This window comes from Bufo gargarizans, chromosome 9 (assembly GCF_014858855.1).
Source record: "Bufo gargarizans isolate SCDJY-AF-19 chromosome 9, ASM1485885v1, whole genome shotgun sequence".
Classification (NCBI taxonomy): domain Eukaryota; kingdom Metazoa; phylum Chordata; class Amphibia; order Anura; family Bufonidae; genus Bufo; species Bufo gargarizans.
Window position 1 is genome coordinate 193,118,612 of NC_058088.1, and position 21,043 is coordinate 193,139,654.

Here is a 21,043-nt window from a genome sequence, read left to right on the forward strand (position 1 = left end):
CGAAATTGCCGAACGATACAAATTGATCGTACGATACGCCCTACCCTTGTCAAACAGAGATGTGAGGAATTCCAAAATCTCCGTCACAGGAGCTGATAAGGGATCCACGTTCCTAGCCATGCACCAGTCAGCCCAAGATTTCCAGGCCGCACGATAGGACCGTCTGGTTCCGGGAGCCCATGCGTCTTCCAAAAGACGTCTAGCTGAGTCCGAAATTGCAGCGCCCTGCCAGGGTCCCCCGAGACCCTGCAGGCGAGGAGCTGTAGAGATCCCTCCAGGATGAGAGGATGTTGAAGACCCAAAGGATCCAGCAAAGAGATCCGGAAACATTGGGAGAAGAAATGGGCACTGAACCAGGACTTCTAACAGTTGAGGGAACCAAGATTGTGTGGTCCAGAACGGGACAATCAGGACTAGTTCGGCCCTCTGTTGGCGAATCTGAGCCAGGACACGGGGAATAAGGGCAAATGGCGGGAAGGCATACATCAGGTGACCCGACCAGTCTTGCAACAGGGCGTCTATTGCCTCCGCGTTCGGATCTGGACGCCAGCTGTAGAAACGGAGCAGCTGAGAATTCAAGCGGGATGCAAAAAGGTCCAAATGAAAGGGTCCCCAAAGGGAGGATATAGAAGCAAACACAGTCGAGTCTAGCTTCCAATCGCTGGAATCGGAAAGAAAACGCGAACTCCAGTCCGCGTGAGTGTTGTGGAGACCGGGTAGGTACTCTGCAACTACGGTGATGTCCCTGGAAAGGCAGAAGGTCCAAAATTCCCGAGCCAGTCGGGACAGGGTCGATGAGTGCGTGCCTCCCATGGCGTTGACATAACGGACGGCCGACACGTTGTCCATCCGTAGTCTGATGCAGGTTCCGGTCAATCCATTCGCAAAACTGCGAATCGCGAAGGTGCCCGCGAGCAACTCTAGGCCGTTGATGTGTAAGGCAGATTCCTCCGCAGACCAGCGTCCTCCAGTGGTCACTCCGTCGCAGAAGGCTCCCCATCCCAGAAGGCTGGCATCCGAATCGACAGTAAAATCCGGACGAGAGGCGAAAATCGCTTTGCCGTTCCAGACCTCCAGGTTGCCAATCCACCAAGTCAACTCGTTCCTGGTTGCCACGTCCAAGGTGATCAGGTCCGAATACGAAAGGCCCGCCAGAAGATGAGAGTTCTTGAGGCGTTGCATGGCCCGGTATTGCAGGGGAGCAGGAAAAACTGCCTGGATAGAGGCCGAAAGGAGGCCGATGACACGGGCCAGTTGACGCAGGGAGACCTGCGGGAGAGATAGAGTCCGGTAAAGCTCTTTGCGAATCGCCTGGACCTTGGAAGACGGAAGACTGAGAGTTTCTGTAATGGAATTGATGGAAAAACCCAAAAATTCCATCTCCTGGGCCGGAGTGAGACAGGATTTCTCTAGGTTGAGCAGGAAACCCAGACGGGACAGTAGGTCTATTGTCCAACTCAAATGCGTCAGAAGGGTAGTTCGATCCAGAGCCATAAGAAGGATATCGTCGAGATAGACGATGAGACGGATCCCTCGACTGCGAAGGTAGGAGACAACCGGGCGCAATAATTTTGTAAAGGCCCAAGGAGCTGAGGAAAGACCGAATGGGAGACAAGTAAATCTCCATATCTCCTTGCCCCATCGGAATTGAAGGAGGTCCCTGGAAACCTCGGACACTGGTACAGTCAGGTAGGCGTCCTTCAGATCCAACTTTACCATCCAATCGCCGTGAAGGAGCATGTCTCTCAAGAGGTGAATACCCTCCATTTTGAAATGGCGGTAAAGGACGAAGGCGTTTAGTGGACGGAGGTTGATCACAGGGCGCATTTGGCCCCCTTTTTTGGCCACAAGAAACATATTGCTTAGCACTCCCATGGAGGAAGATGGGGCCGGCTCTATGGCGCCCTTCCGGAATAGGGCCAATAATTCCTTGTGCAAAAGGAGGAGTTTTGAAGCAGGAAGATGGTACGGGTCTGGAGGGGGAATGTAGATCTGAGATCTGGTTAGCTCTATTCGGAAACCTAGTACAGTAGAGAGAACCCATGGGTCCGAGGTTATTGTAGCCCAAACGTGGGAAAAAAGACGGAGTCTTCCCCCTACACAGGAAACTGAAGAAAGGGATGGGGTTGGTAGACTTACCGAATGGACGTCTTGAAGCTGGGAAACCTCTGGAGCCTCTGGATCTCCAAGCCGGGCCACGAGAGGGGAAGAAGGTAGACGGCTGTCCTGGATTCCTGATTGGAGTTGCGGTACATGAAGGAGCCTCGACCCGAACCACGGGTCTGGAACGATGAACGGCCGGACAGGCGGCCCCTAGAGCTGCCGGCCCTGGTGGAGACCCGACCTTGAAAAACGCGTCTCATAGACGTTTGAGCCTTATCCAAGGCTGTAAAGGCCCCAACAAAACGGGAGAGATCTTTTATAAAAGAATCTCCAAAAAGGAGGCCTTGAGCATCCTTGCCTGCTTCCGTTAATGCCAAATTTGAGAGTTTCGGCTCAATTTTAAACAATATGGCCTTACGTCTCTCAATAGAGAGGGACGTATTGATATTTCCAGTGATACATACTGCACGCTGGACCCACCCTCGTAGCTCTTCCGGGTCAACCAGCGTGTTTTGAGCTTTAGCGGCCTCAGCCAACTCAAATATTTTAGTCAGGGGGCCCAAAATATCTAAGACCTTGTCTTGGCAGGCTTTTAGAGCAGATTCAAGCCCTCTGCGGGGATTCCATCCTGACTTTAGTTAAATACTGGGACATTTTTGGGTCCACCAGAGGGGTCTCACAGACCTTATTGGGAACAATTGACCTGGGGCATTCAGCCCGTAACTTGTTTCTAGCCTCTTTACTAAGAGGTTGGCGAACTCTCGCCTCCAAGTATTTGGCAACATGCTCAGAGGGGAGCCATTCAGCGGATCTGGGATGGTGAAGTGCATCCGGATCAAAAAGCGGTTCTCCCGCTGGGTCTAGTATGGCCAAGGAGGGTTCCACGGAACCATCAGTATTGGAAGTAAGGGGTAAGGCCGGGTTAGAAGAAGGACCGGGGGGGTCCATATCCAAAGGGACTAAACCCTCCTCCTCTGTACCGTAAAAACGATCATCCTGTGCCTCCTCATCCGAATAATGATCGGAGTCAGATTCAGTGTCATGTTGCGCTCTGGCGCATTTCCACTGCCTCGCCTTTTCTGCCTGGCGGGCGTAGGCTCTCTTGCGCGGACGAGGCGCGCTATCTAGGGTGGCAGGTAACTCACCAACATTACTGGTTCTGGAGGCAGGTAATTCAGGGGCAGGTGCCCGAGAACTAGAGGGTGCAGGGATGGAACTATCCTTAGAGGGCGGATTATGTAAAAGGAAAGCTTCAGAAATGGAGTGCGATATGGCCGAAGCCATGGACCCCATAGCGGACTGAATGGCCATAGCAACAGAACGCCGAATCGCCAGCGCCTGATCATCAGACTGACCAGCAACAGACTCTTGGGCTAGAGACAACTGCTCCAAGTCCCTAGGAGTGGGGGTACGCTGATTGTGATCAGTCATGGTAAAAACTAAAGCAGCTATATATGCCTGACTAAACTATATATGGCCTGGGACAGGATCAGAGTATAGAATATATGGACGGGGCACTAATATGTGTAAGGACCCCGGAGACAACCAACCTAGAACAAGCAGGAAACACTGAGGCAAGGAGCGCTACTGCTGGAAAAAACCGTCCGCACCAACACACTAACACACTGTCACAAGGGAGATCTCGCGATGCTAGGAGCAAGGAATACACAGTGAACGGACGGGAGCGAGATCTCGCGATGCTGGAGGCAAGGAAGCGCGAGATCTCGCGAGAACAGGCAAAGAAACGGCGCGAAGAATCGGAGAAGAAGCAGGACAGAAGACGAGATAAGAATATGGCGGCCGAAGTCCCGCGAGACAACGGCCGCCGACGGGAGCGCACTGGAGAGAACCTGTAAAGTAAGAGGGTAAACAGGCGGGGGGCGGTAGACGGAATTAACCGACCGAAACCTGAGGAACAAAAAACAATACAGGGAAACCCACAGAACAAAAGAATAACGAAATTGACATAGATATATATATAAACCTAAGGAGAAATACACGGACAGTAAACCATATACAGAGTAAAGTAAAGGACAATTGCCTAAATAATTGAGAAGGGAGATAATGCCCTTAACAAAATGAAGCCCCACAGATTAGCCCACACAAGTACTTATCTGTGGAAGCAGCAGCAAAGAAAGAGGAGGAGTGTTCGGGGTCCAGACCTATTATACTGGATCATAGGGGAGGGTTCTGTTGCCATGGCAACTTGTTTGACTTGTATTTTTTTTTTTTTTTCTTTGCTGCTGTTAAATCTAGTAAAGAAAGAGATAGCAATACTCGCCTCCGTGTCATGTAATAAAATCCCACTTATTAAACCTGACAGGGCACACCTGTGAAGTGAAGACCATTTCAGGTGACTACCTCTTGAAGCTCATCAAGAGAATGCCAAGAGTGTGCAAAGCAGTAATCAAAGCAAAAGGCGGCTACTCTGAAGAACCTAGAATATGACATATTTTCAGTTGTTTCACACTTTTTTGTTATGTATATAATTCCACATGTGATAATTCATAGTTTTGATGCCTTCAGTGTGAATCTACAATTATCATAGTCATGAACGTAAAGAAAACTCTTTGAATGAGAAGGTGCGTCCAAACTTTTGGTCTGTACTGTGTGTGTGTGTATGTGTATATATGTGTGTGTGTATATACAGACGTGGACAAAATTGTTGGTACCCTTTGGTCAATGAAAGAAAAAGTCACAATGGTCACAGAAATAACTTTAATCTGACAAAAGTAATAATAAATTAAAATTCTATAAATGTTAACCAATGAAAGTCAGACATTGTTTTTCAACCATGCTTCAACAGAATTATGTAAAAAAATAAACTCATGAAACAGGCATGGACAAAAATGATGGTACCCCTAACTTAATATTTTGTTGCGCAACCTTTTGAGGCAATCACTGCAATCAAACGCTTCCTGTAACTGTCAATGAGACATCTGCACCTCTCAGCAGGTATTTTGGCCCACTCCTCATGAGCAAACTGCTCCAGTTGTGTCCGGTTTGAAGGGTGCCTTTTCCAGACTGCATGTTTCAGCTCCTTCCAAAGATGCTCAATAGGATTGAGGTCAGGGCTCATAGAAGGCCACTTTAGAATAGTCCAATTTTTTCCTCTTAGCCATTCTTGGGTGTTTTTAGCGGTGTGTTTTGGGTCATTGTCCTGTTGCAAGACCCATGACCTGCGACTGAGACCAAGCTTTCTGACACTGGCTAGTACATTTCTCTCTAGAATTCCTTGATAGTCTTGAGATTTCATTGTACCCTGCACAGATTCAAGACACCCTGTGCCAGACGCAGCAAAGCAGCCCCAGAACATAACAGAGCCTCCTCCATGTTTCACAGTAGGGACAGTGTTCTTTTCTTGATATGCTTCATTTTTTCGTCTGTGAACATACAGCTGATGTGCCTTGGCAAAAACTTCGATTTTTGTCTCATCTGTCCACAGGACATTCTCCCAGAAGCTTTGTGGCTTGTCAACATGTAGTTTGGCATATTCCAGTCTTGCTTTTTTATGATTCGTTTTCAACAATGGTGTCCTCCTTGGTCGTCTCCCATGTAGTCCACTTTGGCTCAAACAACGACGGATGGTGCGATCTGACACTGATGTTCCTTGAGCATGAAGTTCACCTTGAATCTCTTTAGAAGTCTTTCTAGGCTCTTTTGTTACCATTCGGATTATCCGTCTCTTAGATTTGTCATCAATTTTCCTCCTGCGGCCACGTCCAGGGAGGTTGGCTACAGTCCCATGGATCTTAAACTTATGAATAATATGTGCAACTGTACTCACAGGAACATCTAGTTGCTTGGAGATGGTCTTATAGCCTTTACCTTTAACATGCTTGTCTATAATTTTCTTTCTGATCTCTTGAGACAGCTCTTTCCTTTGCTTCCTCTGGTCCATGTCGAGTGTGGTACACACCATATCACCAAACAACACAGTGATTACCTGGAGCCATATATATAGGCCCAATGGCTGATTACAAGGTTGTAGACACCTGTGATGCTAATTAGTGGACACACCTTGAATTAACATGTCCCTTTGGTCACATTATGTTCTGTGTTTTCTAGGGGTACCATCATTTTTGTCCATGCCTGTTTCATGAGTTTATTTTTTTACATAATTCTGTTGAAGCATGGTTGAAAAACAATGTCTGACTTTCATTGGTTAACATTTATAGAATTTTAATTTATTATTACTTTTGTCAGATTAAAGTTATTTCTGTGACCATTGTGACTTTTTCTTTCATTGACCAAAGGGTACCAACAATTTTGTCCACGTCTGTATGTGTGTGTGTGTGTGTGTGTGTGTGTGTGTATATATATATATATATATATATATATATATATATATATATATATATATATATATATATCTATATATAATATTCAGATATTTGATGGGAGATGCAGATAGATAGTTCTGTGTGTCACTATGTGTCCTGTGGTCACTGGTTTCTCTGCTCTGTTGCCGGTTGTCCTGGTGACATCTGTAGGTACTTTCTATCCCGGTGACTTTCTGCAGCTCCTTGGCTCCGAGATGTTTATTTTGTTGTCAGACTGAGTGTTTCCATGTGCGCTGTTCACACCCTGTGGATATTGGCTGATTCATCAGGACACGTGAACGGACAGGAATCCTGACAATGTTCATTCTTTCAGGCCTCATTACATGTGCAGAGGCTGCCAGGGACGTTAACAAGCCACCAAACACAAGGGGGTGCCACGATTATATACAGGACCATCAACTGCTCTCATCCCAATAAATCATGAGGAAAGCTCATTGTTTACATAGGAGGCAGTATTATAGTAGTGATATTCTTGTACATAGGAGCAGTATTATAGTAGTTATAATCTTGTACATAGGAGGCAGTATTATAGTAGTTATATTCTTGTACATAGGAGCAGTATTATAGTAGTTATATTCCTGTACATAGGAGGCAGTATTATTAGTAGTTATATTCTTGTACATAGGAGCAGTATTATAGTAGTTATATTCTTGTACATAGGAGCAGTATTATAGTAATTATATTCTTGTACATAGGAGCAGTATTATAGTAGTTATATTCTTGTACATAGGAGCAGTATTATAGTAGTTATATTCTTGTACATAGGAGGCAGTATTATAGTAGATACATTCTTGTACATAGGAGGCAGTATTATAGTAGTATATTCTGTACATAGGAGCGTATTATAGTAGTTATATTCTTGTACATAGGAGCATATTATAGTAGTATATTCTTGTACATAGGAGGCAGTATTATAGTAGATATATTCTTGTACATAGGAGCAGTATTATAGTAGTTATATTCTTGTACATAGGAGCAGTATTATAGTAGTTATATTCTTGTACATAGGAGCAGTATTATAGTAGTTATATTCTTGTACATAGGAGGCAGTATTATAGTAGTTATATTCTTGTACATAGGAGGCAGTATTATAGTAGATATATTCTTGTACATAGGAGGCAGTATTATAGTAGTTATATTCTTGTACATAGGAGGCAGTATTATAGTAGATATATTCTTGTACATAGGAGCAGTATTATAGTAGTTATATTCTTGTACATAGGAGGCAGTATTATAGTAGTTATATTCTTGTACATAGGAGGCAGTATTATAGTAGTTATATTCTTGTACATAGAAGGCAGTATTATAGTAGTTATATTCTTGTACATAGGAGCCGTATTATAGTAGTTATATTCTTGTACATAGGAGCAGTATTATAGTAGTTACATTCTTGTACATAGGAGGCAGTATTATAGTAGTTATATTCTTGTACATAGGAGCAGTATTATAGTAGTTATATTCTTGTACATAGGAGGCAGTATTATAGTAGTTATATTCTTGTACATAGGAGCAGTATTATAGTAGTTATATTCTTGTACATAGGAGCAGTATTATAGTAGTTATATTCTTGTACATAGGAGGCAGTATTATAGTAGTTATATTCTTGTACATAGGAGGCAGTATTATAGTAGTTATATTCTTGTACATAGGAGCCGTATTATAGTAGTTATATTCTTGTACATAGGAGCAGTATTATAGTAGTTATATTCTTGTACATAGGAGGCAGTATTATAGTAGTTATATTCTTGTACATAGGAGCAGTATTATAGTAGTTATATTCTTGTACATAGGAAGGCAGTATTATAGTAGTTATATTCTTGTACATAGGAGGGCAGTATATAGTAGTTATATTCTTGTACATAGGAGCAGTATTATAGTAGTTATATTCTTGTACATAGGGAGCAGTATTATAGTACATAGGGGGCAGTATTATAGTCTATCTTGTACATAGGAGCAGTATTATAGTAGTTATATTCTTGTACATAGGGGGCAGTATTATAGTAGTTATATTCTTGTACATAGGAGCAGTATTATAGTAGTTATATTCTTGTACATAGGAGGCAGTATTATAGTAGTTATATTCTTGTACATAGGAGCAGTATTATAGTAGTTATATTCCTGTACATAGGAGCAGTATTATAGTAGTTATATTCTTACCCATAGGAGCAGTATTATAGTAGTTATATTCTTGTACATAGGAGGCAGTATTATAGTAGTTATATTCTTGTACATAGAGAGCAGTATTATAGTAGTTATAGTCTTGTACATAGGAGCAGTATTATAGTAGTTATATTCTTGTACATAGGAGGCAGTATTATAGTAGTTATATTCTTGTACATAGGAAGCAGTATTATAGTAGGTATATTCTTGTATATTGGAGCAGTATTATAGTAGTAGTAATCCTCCTATGTACAAAGTACAGTATAATGGGAGTTCTCCTTCCTTTTGCTCCTAATATTTTAGTACATTCTCTTTCCCTGTACAATGTTCAACACTATAGAAACTAGATGTTTTCTCCACAGTAAAGCGATTTTTCGCTGCGTTTTGACAGTAGCGACATTTAGAATAAATCTCAGTTTTAGTTTAAAAAATATTTGTGTCGCTCTGGAAAGGTCACGGCAGCAGTGATTGGAAGTTGCCCTCGGTACCTGTTAACCCGCACTGGTCATTGTTATTTTCTATCCCGTATCCACGTACTGTTAGCTGACGTCTAATCGGTTGCTATGACAACACCACTGTCCTTATTTCCATCGTGTAACGGACGATCCCTTCTAGTTTTCGGATCGATGCGGCAGAGGTAACTGTGCCATGGATGTCTACCTGATGCACTACAAGTGGATGTATGGCGACCTTTGCACGCAGCGTTTGCACCGTGTTGTGATTGGTTTCTGGATTGCAGTGAATGTTTCGATGCTGCACATTTTCTTTCTAGTGCTTTGTCCTGATGTAAGATTGTAGCCCACCACTGTCAATAGAGGTGAGCAGTAAAGGGGTCCCCGTGACCAGTGTTTCTCTTTGGGAGGCCGCTGGACTTTTATAGGGGTTTTCGCTCACTACTGAAATTCATGGACCCGGCCTCAGATGCAAGTTTTTACTGTAAAGCAGAATTGTCCCACTTATTGACAGAAAGCAGAAATTTTTACAGTGATTGAAAAAACATCTGAATGACACAGAAATTGAATGCTAGACATAACTTGCGCCCTTTTGGGTGCTTTGCATGCTGAACCCATTATTTTCTCCATTGTAGGCAATGATGATGACCTCTAGCGGTTGCAGTCTATAAGGGGACTCAATGTGTGCCTCATCTAGTGCCCCCCAAAGCAACAGAACCCTATATTGTTTATTGTTATGAGGGGTCGTAGTCTGCTGTTGTACGTGCGCCACCACCCACGTGGGCCTCATCTGGGTGCTAAACCTTTCAATTATCAGCTCCTTGCATCTTTGGGCAAACAGAGGCTTTACCCAGCTCAGCCCATTAGACAAAGCTGCAGTGCAGACCAGAGGGTAAGCGACTCAGCGGCGTGCGGATGCAGGAGGATTGTGCTCCCCTCCATCTCAGCGTGGTATCATAAAGTGGTGTATACCGCAGGCAGAGGGGCTGTTCATGTCTGCAGAATACAGATGAGCTCCTGGAGACGGATCCTCCCGGCCTGTTGTAGCACGCTCACAGGGTGGGGTGAGAGGGAATCACAGCTTTTCATATCTTGGAGGGAGACGGAAACCTCTACGTAAAGCCTCACACCTCCAAGATCCCTTCAAAACAAAAGGATCACCTGTTACTACTGCCCGACGCTCAGTGGTGGCTCCATCGAGGAGGGACCTACAGGCCGAGGACAAGCAATGAATGAGCTGCTGAGCGGTGACTAAGGAGAAGACGAAGGACCAGAGGGAACGATGGAGCAGAGGCCGGCATTCACACTACAGAAAGCCTTGCTGCAGCCGGTGAAGATGTGCATGTGGGACATGCCCCTGCTGGTGGATCAGGAAGTGAGTAGACCCCCGGTGCAGGGATTGGGGGGGGACCCTGTGCAATATCAGATGATGGCAACCTGCATCAATCACTGCAGTGGCTGCAGGCGCTCCTGGCTTATGAGACCCCATGGGGCCCCAAAGGCCATTTGATGGTTGGTTAAGGGTTGTTACAACTAGAGCAGTCACGGAAATCTCTTGCCGCATGTCAATATACGTTTTATATTTGCTAGGGATTCACCCAGTGCATACTGATGAGAAGTGATTCACGGCGGATCTTGTTTACTTTTGCCAAATAGTAACGAACCCTCAGCGAAGCAAGTCCCCATGGCGTCCTATTGGGATGAGTTGGGCAGCTAACCAGACACTTCGCTCATCTGCCGTGTCGGGCATTTTGAGATTTGCAGCAGTACCTGCTTGCTGACAGTGAATAGAAACATGTTTACACCTGAAAGCTGAGATCCCGTCTCGCAGCTGAGTTTTTGCTACAATTGTAAGGCCTCCTGCACACGACAGTATTTTTAAACGTCCTGCAAAACGTGGTTCCGTTGTTCTGTGATCCGTGCCCGTTTTTTCTTCCGTGGGTCTTCCGTGATTTTTGGAGGATCCACGGACATGAAAAATGAAAAAAAAAAATCTAAGTCAAGTTTACCATTGAAGTTTATCATTGAAATGATAGGAAAAAACGGACACGGATCACGGACGTAGATGACAATCTTGTGTGCATCCGTGATTTTTCAAGGACCCGCTGGCCGTGAAAAAAATAGGACATTTTTTTCACGGTCAGGAAACACGGATCATGGATGCGGCTGCCAAACGGTGCAGTTTCCCATTTTTCCACGGACCCATTGAAAGTCAATGGGACCGCAGAAAAACACGTTAAACGGGACAACAGCCACGGGTGCACACAACGGTCGTGTGCAGGAGGCCTAACTCAGTCAGTCTAGACTCTTCTGTGACTCGAGTGTGACTGAAGGCGCGGAACCCTTGTAAGGTTGATGCCTTGGCTTAAATAGAAGGGGTCTCTTCAGGAGCCCCCTCTACTAACCAGACCATGCAGAGAGCATCTGCTGGACCACTGATTGCTGTGTACTGTACAGGCGCCATGTAAACACCAGTGCTTCCTCTAGCTGATATAGGGGGGTCCTAGGCGCTGCAGAAGACCCACTTTGGCCTAAACACATGAGTTGGCCGTAGATAACATTTGCCACGTCTGCGGCCAGGATGACTTGGGATAATCACTTTCACCACGCGGAGGCATCACTGTACGGCTTGGAAAGTAAAGGGTGCTTGGTATGCAGCATCGGACGCACAGCATTGTGCACATAGCCAGAGAGCAGCGTCACAAAGCGCCTCCCGCTCCCTGGGATTTTACGCTTCATAACATTTCAGTTTCGTTCTGACGACGGGCGTGTGTCGTCCTAAAGTGTCAGGTGATTCATGGGGTGAGCGCTTACCCCCCCCCCTCCATAGAAACGCACTTTCATTTCTGCTTTGTTTGCAAACAGTGGATTGCTAGGGAAATCCACAGCCTTCCAGTCATTTGTGAACAGGCCGCAATTCACACTAGGCAGGGCCTGTAGCCATCCATATGTATGACAGGGGTTGGTTTAAAGGGACAGTATAATTAGATTTATTGCAGTTTTGAATAATTCGAGAGAAATCCACAAAAATAAAGATGTGCCCATGAGGATTCACTGACAAGCTGCACCACAATATCAGATTGTACATCTCCGCTTAATCAACTCACCCTAGGGGGACACCCTCCAGGTATAAAGAATGACGGCCAAACTGGACAGTCCCTATAATTACATTATGCTTGAGATTTGGCTAGTGAGTGCAGCTCTGGAGTATAATACAGGATGTAACTCAGGATCAGTACAGGATAAGTAATGTATGTACACAGTAACTGCACCAGCAGAATAGTGAGTGCAGCTCCTCGAGTATAATACAGGTAGTAACTCAGGATCAGTACAGGATAAGTAATGTATGTACACAGTGACTGCACCAGCAGAATAGTGAGTGCAGCTCTGGCGTATAATACAGGATGTAACTCAGGATCAGTACAGGATAAGTAATGTATGTACACAGTGACTGCACCAGCAGAATAGTGAGTGCAGCTCTGGAGTATAATACAGGATGTAACTCAGGATCAGTACAGGATAAGTAATGTCTGTAGACAGTGACTGCACCAGCAGAATAGTGAGTGCAGCTCCTGGAGTATAATACAGGATGTAACTCAGGATCAGTACAGGATAAGTAATGTATGTACACAGTGACTGCACCAGCAGAATAGTGAGTGCAGCTCTGGCGTATAATACAGGATGTAACTCAGGATCAGTACAGGATAAGTAATGTATGTACACAGTGACTGCACCAGCAGAATAGTGAGTGCAGCTCTGGAGTATAATACAGGATGTAACTCAGGATCAGTACAGGATAAGTAATGTCTGTAGACAGTGACTGCACCAGCAGAATAGTGAGTGCAGCTCCTGGAGTATAATACAGGATGTAACTCAGGATCAGTACAGGATAAGTAATGTATGTACACAGTGACTGCACCAGCAGAATAGTGAGTGCAGCTCCTGGAGTATAATACAGGCTGTAACTCAGGATCAGTACAGGATAAGTAATGTATGTACACAGTGACTGCACCAGCAGAATAGTGAGTGCAGCTCCTGGAGTATAATACAGGATGTAACTCAGGATCAGTACAGGATAAGTAATGTATGTACACAGTGACTCCACCAGCAGAATAGTGAGTGCAGCTCTGGAGTATAATACAGGATGTAACTCAGGATCAGTACAGGCTAAGTAATGTACGTACACAGTGACTGCACCAGCAGAATAGTGAGTGCAGCTCCTCGAGTATAATACAGGTAGTAACTCAGGATCAGTACAGGATAAGTAATGTATGTACACAGTGACTGCACCAGCAGAATAGTGAGTGCAGCTCCTCGAGTATAATACAGGTAGTAACTCAGGATCAGTACAGGATAAGTAATGTATGTACACAGTGACTGCACCAGCAGAATAGTGAGTGCAGCTCTGGCGTATAATACAGGATGTAACTCAGGATCAGTACAGGATAAGTAATGTATGTACACAGTGACTGCACCAGCAGAATAGTGAGTGCAGCTCTGGAGTATAATACAGGATGTAACTCAGGATCAGTACAGGATAAGTAATGTATGTACACAGTGACTGCACCAGCAGAATAGTGAGTGCAGCTCCTGGAGTATAATACAGGATGTAACTCAGGATCAGTACAGGATAAGTAATGTATGTACACAGTGACTGCACCAGCAGAATAGTGAGTGCAGCTCCTGGAGTATAATACAGGATGTAACTCAGGATCAGTACAGGATAAGTAATGTATGTATGTACACAGTGACTGCACCAGCAGAATAGTGAGTGCAGCTCTGGAGTATAATACAGGCTGTAACTCAGGATCAGTACAGGATAAGTAATGTATGTACACAGTGACTGCACCAGCAGAATAGTGAGTGCAGCTCCTGGAGTATAATACAGGATGTAACTCAGGATCAGTACAGGATAAGTAATGTATGTACACAGTGACTCCACCAGCAGAATAGTGAGTGCAGCTCTGGAGTATAATACAGGATGTAACTCAGGATCAGTACAGGCTAAGTAATGTACGTACACAGTGACTGCACCAGCAGAATAGTGAGTGCAGCTCTGGAGTATAATACAGGATGTAACTCAGGATCAGTACAGGATAAGTAATGTATGTACACAGTGACTCCACCAGCAGAATAGTGAGTGCAGCTCTGGAGTATAATACAGGATGTAACTCAGGATCAGTACAGGCTAAGTAGTGTATGTACACAGTGACTGCACCAGCAGAATAGTGAGTGCAGCTCTGGAGTATAATACAGGATGTAACTCAGGATCAGTACAGGCTAAGTAGTGTATGTACACAGTGACTGCACCAGCAGAATAGTGAGTGCAGCTCTGGAGTATAATACAGGATGTAACTCAGGATCAGTACAGGATAAGTAATGTCATACCCTGGATGAATGTGAACTGTTTGAATGTGAAGAAGGATAATAGTGAATTTTCTAAGCCTGGGTCCGGTCCCGATATACAGGAAGGACTGGTTCTCATATCTTGGTGGTCTGGATCTGCTTGTTTTTTGTTTTTCCACTGAGGAATATCCTGTACAGGTTGGGTGGTCCTTACCCGGTGTGGGGGGCCTCTTGTACTGTACAGGGGCCGAGCTTCTCCAGTTACAGATATGGAATCTGAGCACATTATAACCCAGCTGGTGGCGGGCGCCCCTTGGCATCAGTGCTGGGCATTTAATGAAAGGATTTCCTTTTTGGCAGAGTACAGGGTTTCATAAGGACGTGGTGCGAGCGATGATTGACCAGCTTTATATTTGCAACCAGAGGCCAAAAATCCTTCTGGACCTAATACTTCTCAGATCTGAGGGTTTGTTACAATTGTATACAGCCCATAGTATCCTCTGTTACCTGCGGTGATACGTTGCGACAGAGGCGGATGGCTGCAGGACCTTTCCTTCTTCCCTCCTGACAGCTCCATGGTCGGGTTTGCTGCCATGTTTGCTTATTTATTTATAATTAACCATTTGATCCCACAATTATTATTATTTTCCGGAAAGAACCCCCCGTCCCACCGTCCTTTATTGCTTTAGTCAGACACTTTATACTTTGACTCACTTGCGGTTTAGTACAGGTTTGCTGTGCCAGCTGCTAACCTGGCATTAAGTGGGCGGTGCGAGCGGTAAGTAAACAACTAAGAAGGAAGAAGATGACTAAGGAATGTTCAGACCTAACAATCGGAGGGTTTGTGCCGTAGTGGAAGGAAATACCCATAAGAGCAGGTCAGAAGCAGCGCCCAGGTATGAACGTGCCACTGGCACCAAAGGAGGGGCCCTTGCCCCTAAAGAAAGACAACCTGTACCTCAACTACCTGGCCAAAATCTTAGAGTCCTTCTGCCTCCGTGTCCCAGTGCCAAGCATGGTAAGCTGCCGCTCTGTGGCTGATTTTGTTGACTCTTTAGATTTATGGCTTGTTTAATGGTGACATACCGCATGGTGCCGTACTGCATGACTATGCTTCATAGATCTGCTTCTCAGTGATAAGGGACCCCCCTCAGTGATAAGGGACCTCCCCTCGCCGATGGTAGGAGAATTATCCCCCTATCTCCCTGGTCAGATACTGAGCCCCCCTCACCCACCTCACCGGTCGGAGACCTTACTCGTACCTCGCTGTTCAATGACCTCTCCTCTTGCTGTTCCAAGAACTCCACCTTCCTTGCTGTTCCAAGGCCTCCCTCCTGCCTCATTGGTCCGAAACACTGCTTCTCTGGGTTGTTCGGACACCTCCACCTGCTTTGTTGTTCAAGACCCCCTTCCCTCTTTGCTGGTTCGAGGCCTACCCTCTGCTTGCTGGTCAAAAGCCTCCCCTTTGCCCCCTGGTCCGAGACCACCCCTCCCCTCCTCCCTTGCTTCACTGGTCCAAATCCTCCTCCTCCCCTCGCCTTGCCGGTCCTCCTCCTCCTCCGCCTCGCTGGTCCTCCTCCTCGATCCCAATATCCCCCCGCCTCACTGGTCTGAGTCGTTCCCCCCCGCCTCGGTGGTCCGAGTCGTCGTCGCCCCCCCCCCCCGCGCCTCGCTGGTCAGAGTCCTCCGCCCCCTCCACAGTTTGGTTGCCCACTCTGTCCGTAGAATGGGACCACTCAGAGAAGACAACCCTTACCCTCCAGGCATCACAAGCCGAATGCAGACTGCTCTGAATTAATTAACGCCGTCACCCTCAAGGTTTTAGCTTGTGCTTTAATTTTCTAATTATCTGTTATTACAGTCGGGGGTGAAGGCGTCTGCGGAAACCTCAGTGTTTTCACATCTGTGTAGCAAACACGCCAATTTTTAGTCTAAAAGTCCATTAGGATGGGGGCACACTCCGAAATCATGTGAATTACATCTCGGTGCTGAGACGATAGAGAAACATGGCCGTGCACGTGAGACGTTAGATACGACACATTTATAAGGAAGGTGACATTTCTTTGGCAATTTCCAGTGAAAAATTTCCACAGAAATGACTTCTCTCATTTCCAGGAATCACAGGTTGACAAAAAGAACGAGAAAACAATAGTGAATGAGCTGGGCCTGTTCATTCATGGCCGCCGGGTTCCTGACAGTCACGTGGCCCTCTGCCCGGGCCCTGTGGACACTTCTGTTGTATCAGCACTACCTCCGTTGTGAAATCCGGCCTGTGGTTTGTGGAGGAGCCGCAGCACAATGTGATTTTATTTGTTTTTTGAACTCCTGAAACCTCATTTTCTGCAAGTCTTGCAAAGAATTGAGGCTCCTGGTTAACTCTTTGCTGCATTCTTTCGATCCTGATGGGGCGTGCTTAATGTACCCGACCATTGAAGGATAGGTGACCTTTCCCCCCTCAGTCTCCATTCGCATCTTATGCTATGGAGAGGGAAATCATGAACAGGATCCATTCACCCATGAGGAAGGGGTATGGGGCCAGTCAGAGAGATCCCTCTCTGAGTCCTCCATACACATGCATGCGCGGCTGAGCATGTATGTGTTGTCAGTATGGACAGGGGGAAGTAGCTTGTCTCCCTGAAGAGTAAAGGATCAGCCATGTTGAAATCCAACATGCCCAATGTTTGTTCACACCTGCCTGTAGGGGTCAGGACACCCACCTGCACATTATTGGTCCCATCCAAATTGGTTGATTTGTGTTCATCTAACGCTGGCCATACGCCTCTCATAGCCGTCAGCCGTCAGCCGAGTTCTCGTTCAGCTGACCGCCATTCCTCTTAACTCCCATACACATGCATTCTTGGTTCAGCCAAGTGTGCATGTGTTTTCAGTAAGAGAAGGGTGTAAACCACTGCCAGAGAGCTTATCTTCTGTGAGCAGAAAAGGATTGGGCATATTGAAATCCATCTTCCCGATCCTTCTCTGCCCCGACATCTACTGTCAGGAGGTCCCCTTACACATAGAAGCGTCCCCGGTCCTACCGAAATTGGCAGACGGGTTCACCCGACATCCCCCCCTTCATTCGGTGTGGGGGGACGATGACGACTGCCGACAGGGTGCAGAGGTTGCCCACTTTCCTGGGCGATTATACCGCCTACGACCAAGCCCCGGAGGCTTCATGCTACTCCTCTGACCGGAGGATTCTACATGCATCCTCTGCCATAATCCTTTCTTCCTCCATGGATGTACTAGATACATAAGAGAATCTCCAGGGGGTAGAAGATTTAATTCAGATTAAGTTCCAATTAAAGGGAAGTATCTGGGAGCGCCGACCTCGGGATGCTGGGGGTTTACGTCGGGTCACCTTCACTTCCTGTTTCTCTGCAGTTTTGCTGACATTTTCTGGAGTTTTCATGATTCTCGGCACTTTCTGTTTTATTGGTAATCCTGGGTCAGCATATAGAAGGACGGCGTCACATGCTATAATACCGTACAGGGTACAGACACCTGCAGAGGCGTGCGTGTGCACGGCAACATACAGACATTCATGTGCTAATAAGCGTATGGCCACACGCATCCTTAAAGGGCCGTTCTGTTTAGATGATGTTATACCCTATCCTCAGGATCGTGGTGGGTCTAACCACTGTGACCCCCACCTAGAACAAGGACCCCATACCTCCAAAATGAATGGAGCAGCAGTTTGAGCATTGGCAGTACCACTCCATTCATCTCTTCTGGAAGTAGCCGAGCGCCCAGCTGTCTCTGGCAATCCCATAGAGAGTGAATGGAGTTACGCTACAGTCTGCATGCCGCACCATTTATTTCAGGCGGTACAAGGCCCCCTTTATCATGATTTGGGGGGGGGGGGGAGGAGGAGTGATAACTTAATCTAACCAGAATACCCCTTTAACTTTCCACAAACTAGTGATGTCTGCACAGGAGACATTGCACGCTGGCTGGCAAACCTGACCACCACACTGCCCCACGTCCATTGCCACGGCTGCATTTCAGCCGTATTCACTATATTGCTCCGGAGATTAGAGTGTAAGTTCCTCTGCGGCAGACGCCATGTGTGTGATGCAGGTGGAAGCTCGTTGTCCCGGATTCACATGGTCACGGAGGCCGATCTTTCCTGACCTCTGCTTTCCTCCTTAATACATGAGCAGATCGAGCTCTATGAGCATGGGGGCGAACAATCCCTACTAGGATCATTCCTCCTCACCCGGGGGGGGAATTTGCTTCCAACAGACGATGATCTTAACATCCGTGTAAAAGATGCGATCGGCGGACATATTCACAGGGGGCAGTGATGGGAACGAGCGCTTGTGTGAGCCTTGTCCCTGCAGACTGGGATTGTCAGCTACGTAGGGCAGATAACCATTCTGTATGTGATACGTATGGAAATGGTGCCGCAGGTCTCACTGGCAGAGCTCGGAGGCGGCCGCTGCGCGGAGATCTCCCATAGGAGACCGGTGGCGCCGCCTGTAATCTGCTAAATCTTAGGATGCATTCACCCCAACCGATTGAAGTTAATGGAGCTATTCACATGGCCAGTGAATAACTAGTAGCATTATTAGTACTGGGAGTAACTAATGGGGGTATTATTAGTACTGGGAGTCACTAATGGGGGCATTATTAGTACTTGGAGCCACTCATGGGGGCATTATTTGTACTGGGAGCCACTAATGAGGGCATTATTTGTACTGGGAGCCACTCATGGGGGCATTATTTGTACTGGGAGCCACTCATGGGGGCATTATTAGTACTGGGAGCCACTAATGGGGGCATTATTGGTACTGGGAGTCGCTAATGGGAGTATTATTGGTACTGGGAGTCGCTAATGGAGGCATTATTAGTACTGGGAGATGCTAATGGGGGTATTATTAGTACTGGGAGTCACTAATGGGGACTTAATCAGTACTGGGAGTCACTAATTAATGGGGGCATTATTAGTACCGGGTGTCACTAATGGGGGCATTATTAGTACTGGGAGTCACTAATGGGGGCATTATTAGTACTGGGAGTCACTAATGGGGGCATTATTAGTACTGGGAGTCACTAATGGGGGCATTATTAGTACTGGGAGTCACTAATGGGGGCATTATTAGTACTGGGAGTCACTAATGGGGGCATTATTAGTACTGGGAGTCACTATTGGGGGCATTATTAGTACTGGGAGTCACTAATGGGGGCATTATTAGTACTGGGAGTCACTATTGGGGGCATTATTAGTACTGGGAGTCACTCATGGGGGCATTATTAGTACCGGGAGTCACTAATGGGGGCATTATTAGTACTGGGAGTCACTAATGGGGGCATTATTAGTACTGGGAGTCACTAATGGGGGCATTATTAGTACCGGGAGTCACTAATGGGGGCATTATTAGTACTGGGAGTCACTAATGGGGGCATTATTAGTACTAGGAGTCATTAATGGGGGCATTATTAGTACTAGGAGTCATTAATGGGGGCATTATTAGTACCGGGAGCCACTAATAGGGGCATTATTAGTACCGGGAGCCACTAATGGGGGCATTATTAGTACCGGGAGCCACTAATGGGGACATTATTTGTACTGGGAGCCACTAATGGGGACATTATTTGTACTGGGAGCCACTAATGAGGGCATTATTAGTACTGGGAGCCACTAATGGGGGCATTATTGGTACTGGGAGCCACTAATGGGGTAATTATTAATACGGGGAGCCACTAATGAGGGCATTATTAGTACTGGAAGCCACTAATGGGGGCATTATTAGTACTGGGAGCCACTAATGGGGGCATTTTTGGTACTGGGAGCCACTAATGGGGACATTATTGGTACTGGGAGTCGCTAAAGGGAGTATTATTGGTACTGGAAGTCTCTAATGGGGGCATTATTAGTACTGGGAGCCACAAGCAAAACAGCCATTAAAAACGGACAGGCGGACAGAAAATAGACAAGACACCCATGGATGCAATACTGTCATTTTTAATGGCCGTTTTTTGCATTGTCAGGGGGCGGGGGGGAGCATGGCCTAACGATGAAAATCATTACCAGAGAGCGTGCTCGGGCCGCCCTGTCCCGGACCTGCAGAGAACTCCTGATTGTGTAGAGTCAGAAACAGTGACCCCCCTGTCCACAGGTGGTGTGCGGTATTGCAGCTCAGTGTCCTTCACGTTGGTGGAGTCAGCTTGCAATACCACCCGTAAACAGGTGTGGCGCTGTTCTTAGAAGAAGACAGCCATATTTTTCCATTCCTGCATGGAAATAGAGTTGCGCTTGGCTGATGTGACAAAGTGTGTGTATGGGGATACATGAGGAAGCACATGGCGGCCCTGGACATCAGATTCTTCCTGTGGGATCTGCTCACAATCTAATGTCTATAGAGACTGCCCATTGGTGTCTGACGTGTCCCGTCGGGGTGCAGAAGGAAGCCATCTTGTCGGTCTCGGGCCCTTGGTCCTTGCACACGTCTTCATGGCAGAGATCACTGTGTATAAATAGTCCATGAGCGTCCCGTTCGGATGGACGTCCTCATACAAACATCTGCTGCCGAGGCACCGTCTTCCCAGCAGTGAGGCGTGAAAGTGATAGCATTCTTGTCAGGACACATCACATCGCTAGATGATACAGGGCGGCGGGGGGTCTCAGTGATGGGT

The 21,043-nt window shown here is 46.3% G+C and overlaps 1 protein-coding gene across 3 annotated transcripts in view; it reads left to right on the forward strand.

Moving 5' to 3' along the window:
• RALGDS (ral guanine nucleotide dissociation stimulator) overlaps positions 1–21,043 on the forward strand; it is a 95,944-nt gene that overhangs the window by 18,720 nt on the left and 56,181 nt on the right. Inside the window, exon 1 of one of the 3 annotated variants that reach the window (XM_044305213.1) lies at positions 10,292–10,433. The exons of 1 other annotated variant lie outside the window; for it this stretch is intronic. In XM_044305213.1, the coding sequence (XP_044161148.1) occupies positions 10,341–10,433 (93 nt within the window). In that variant the 5' untranslated portion in view covers positions 10,292–10,340. Of the gene's footprint in view, positions 1–10,291; positions 10,434–15,272; positions 15,423–21,043 lie in introns of those variants that run through there. One more of the 3 variants, XM_044305212.1, reaches the window with a different exon arrangement.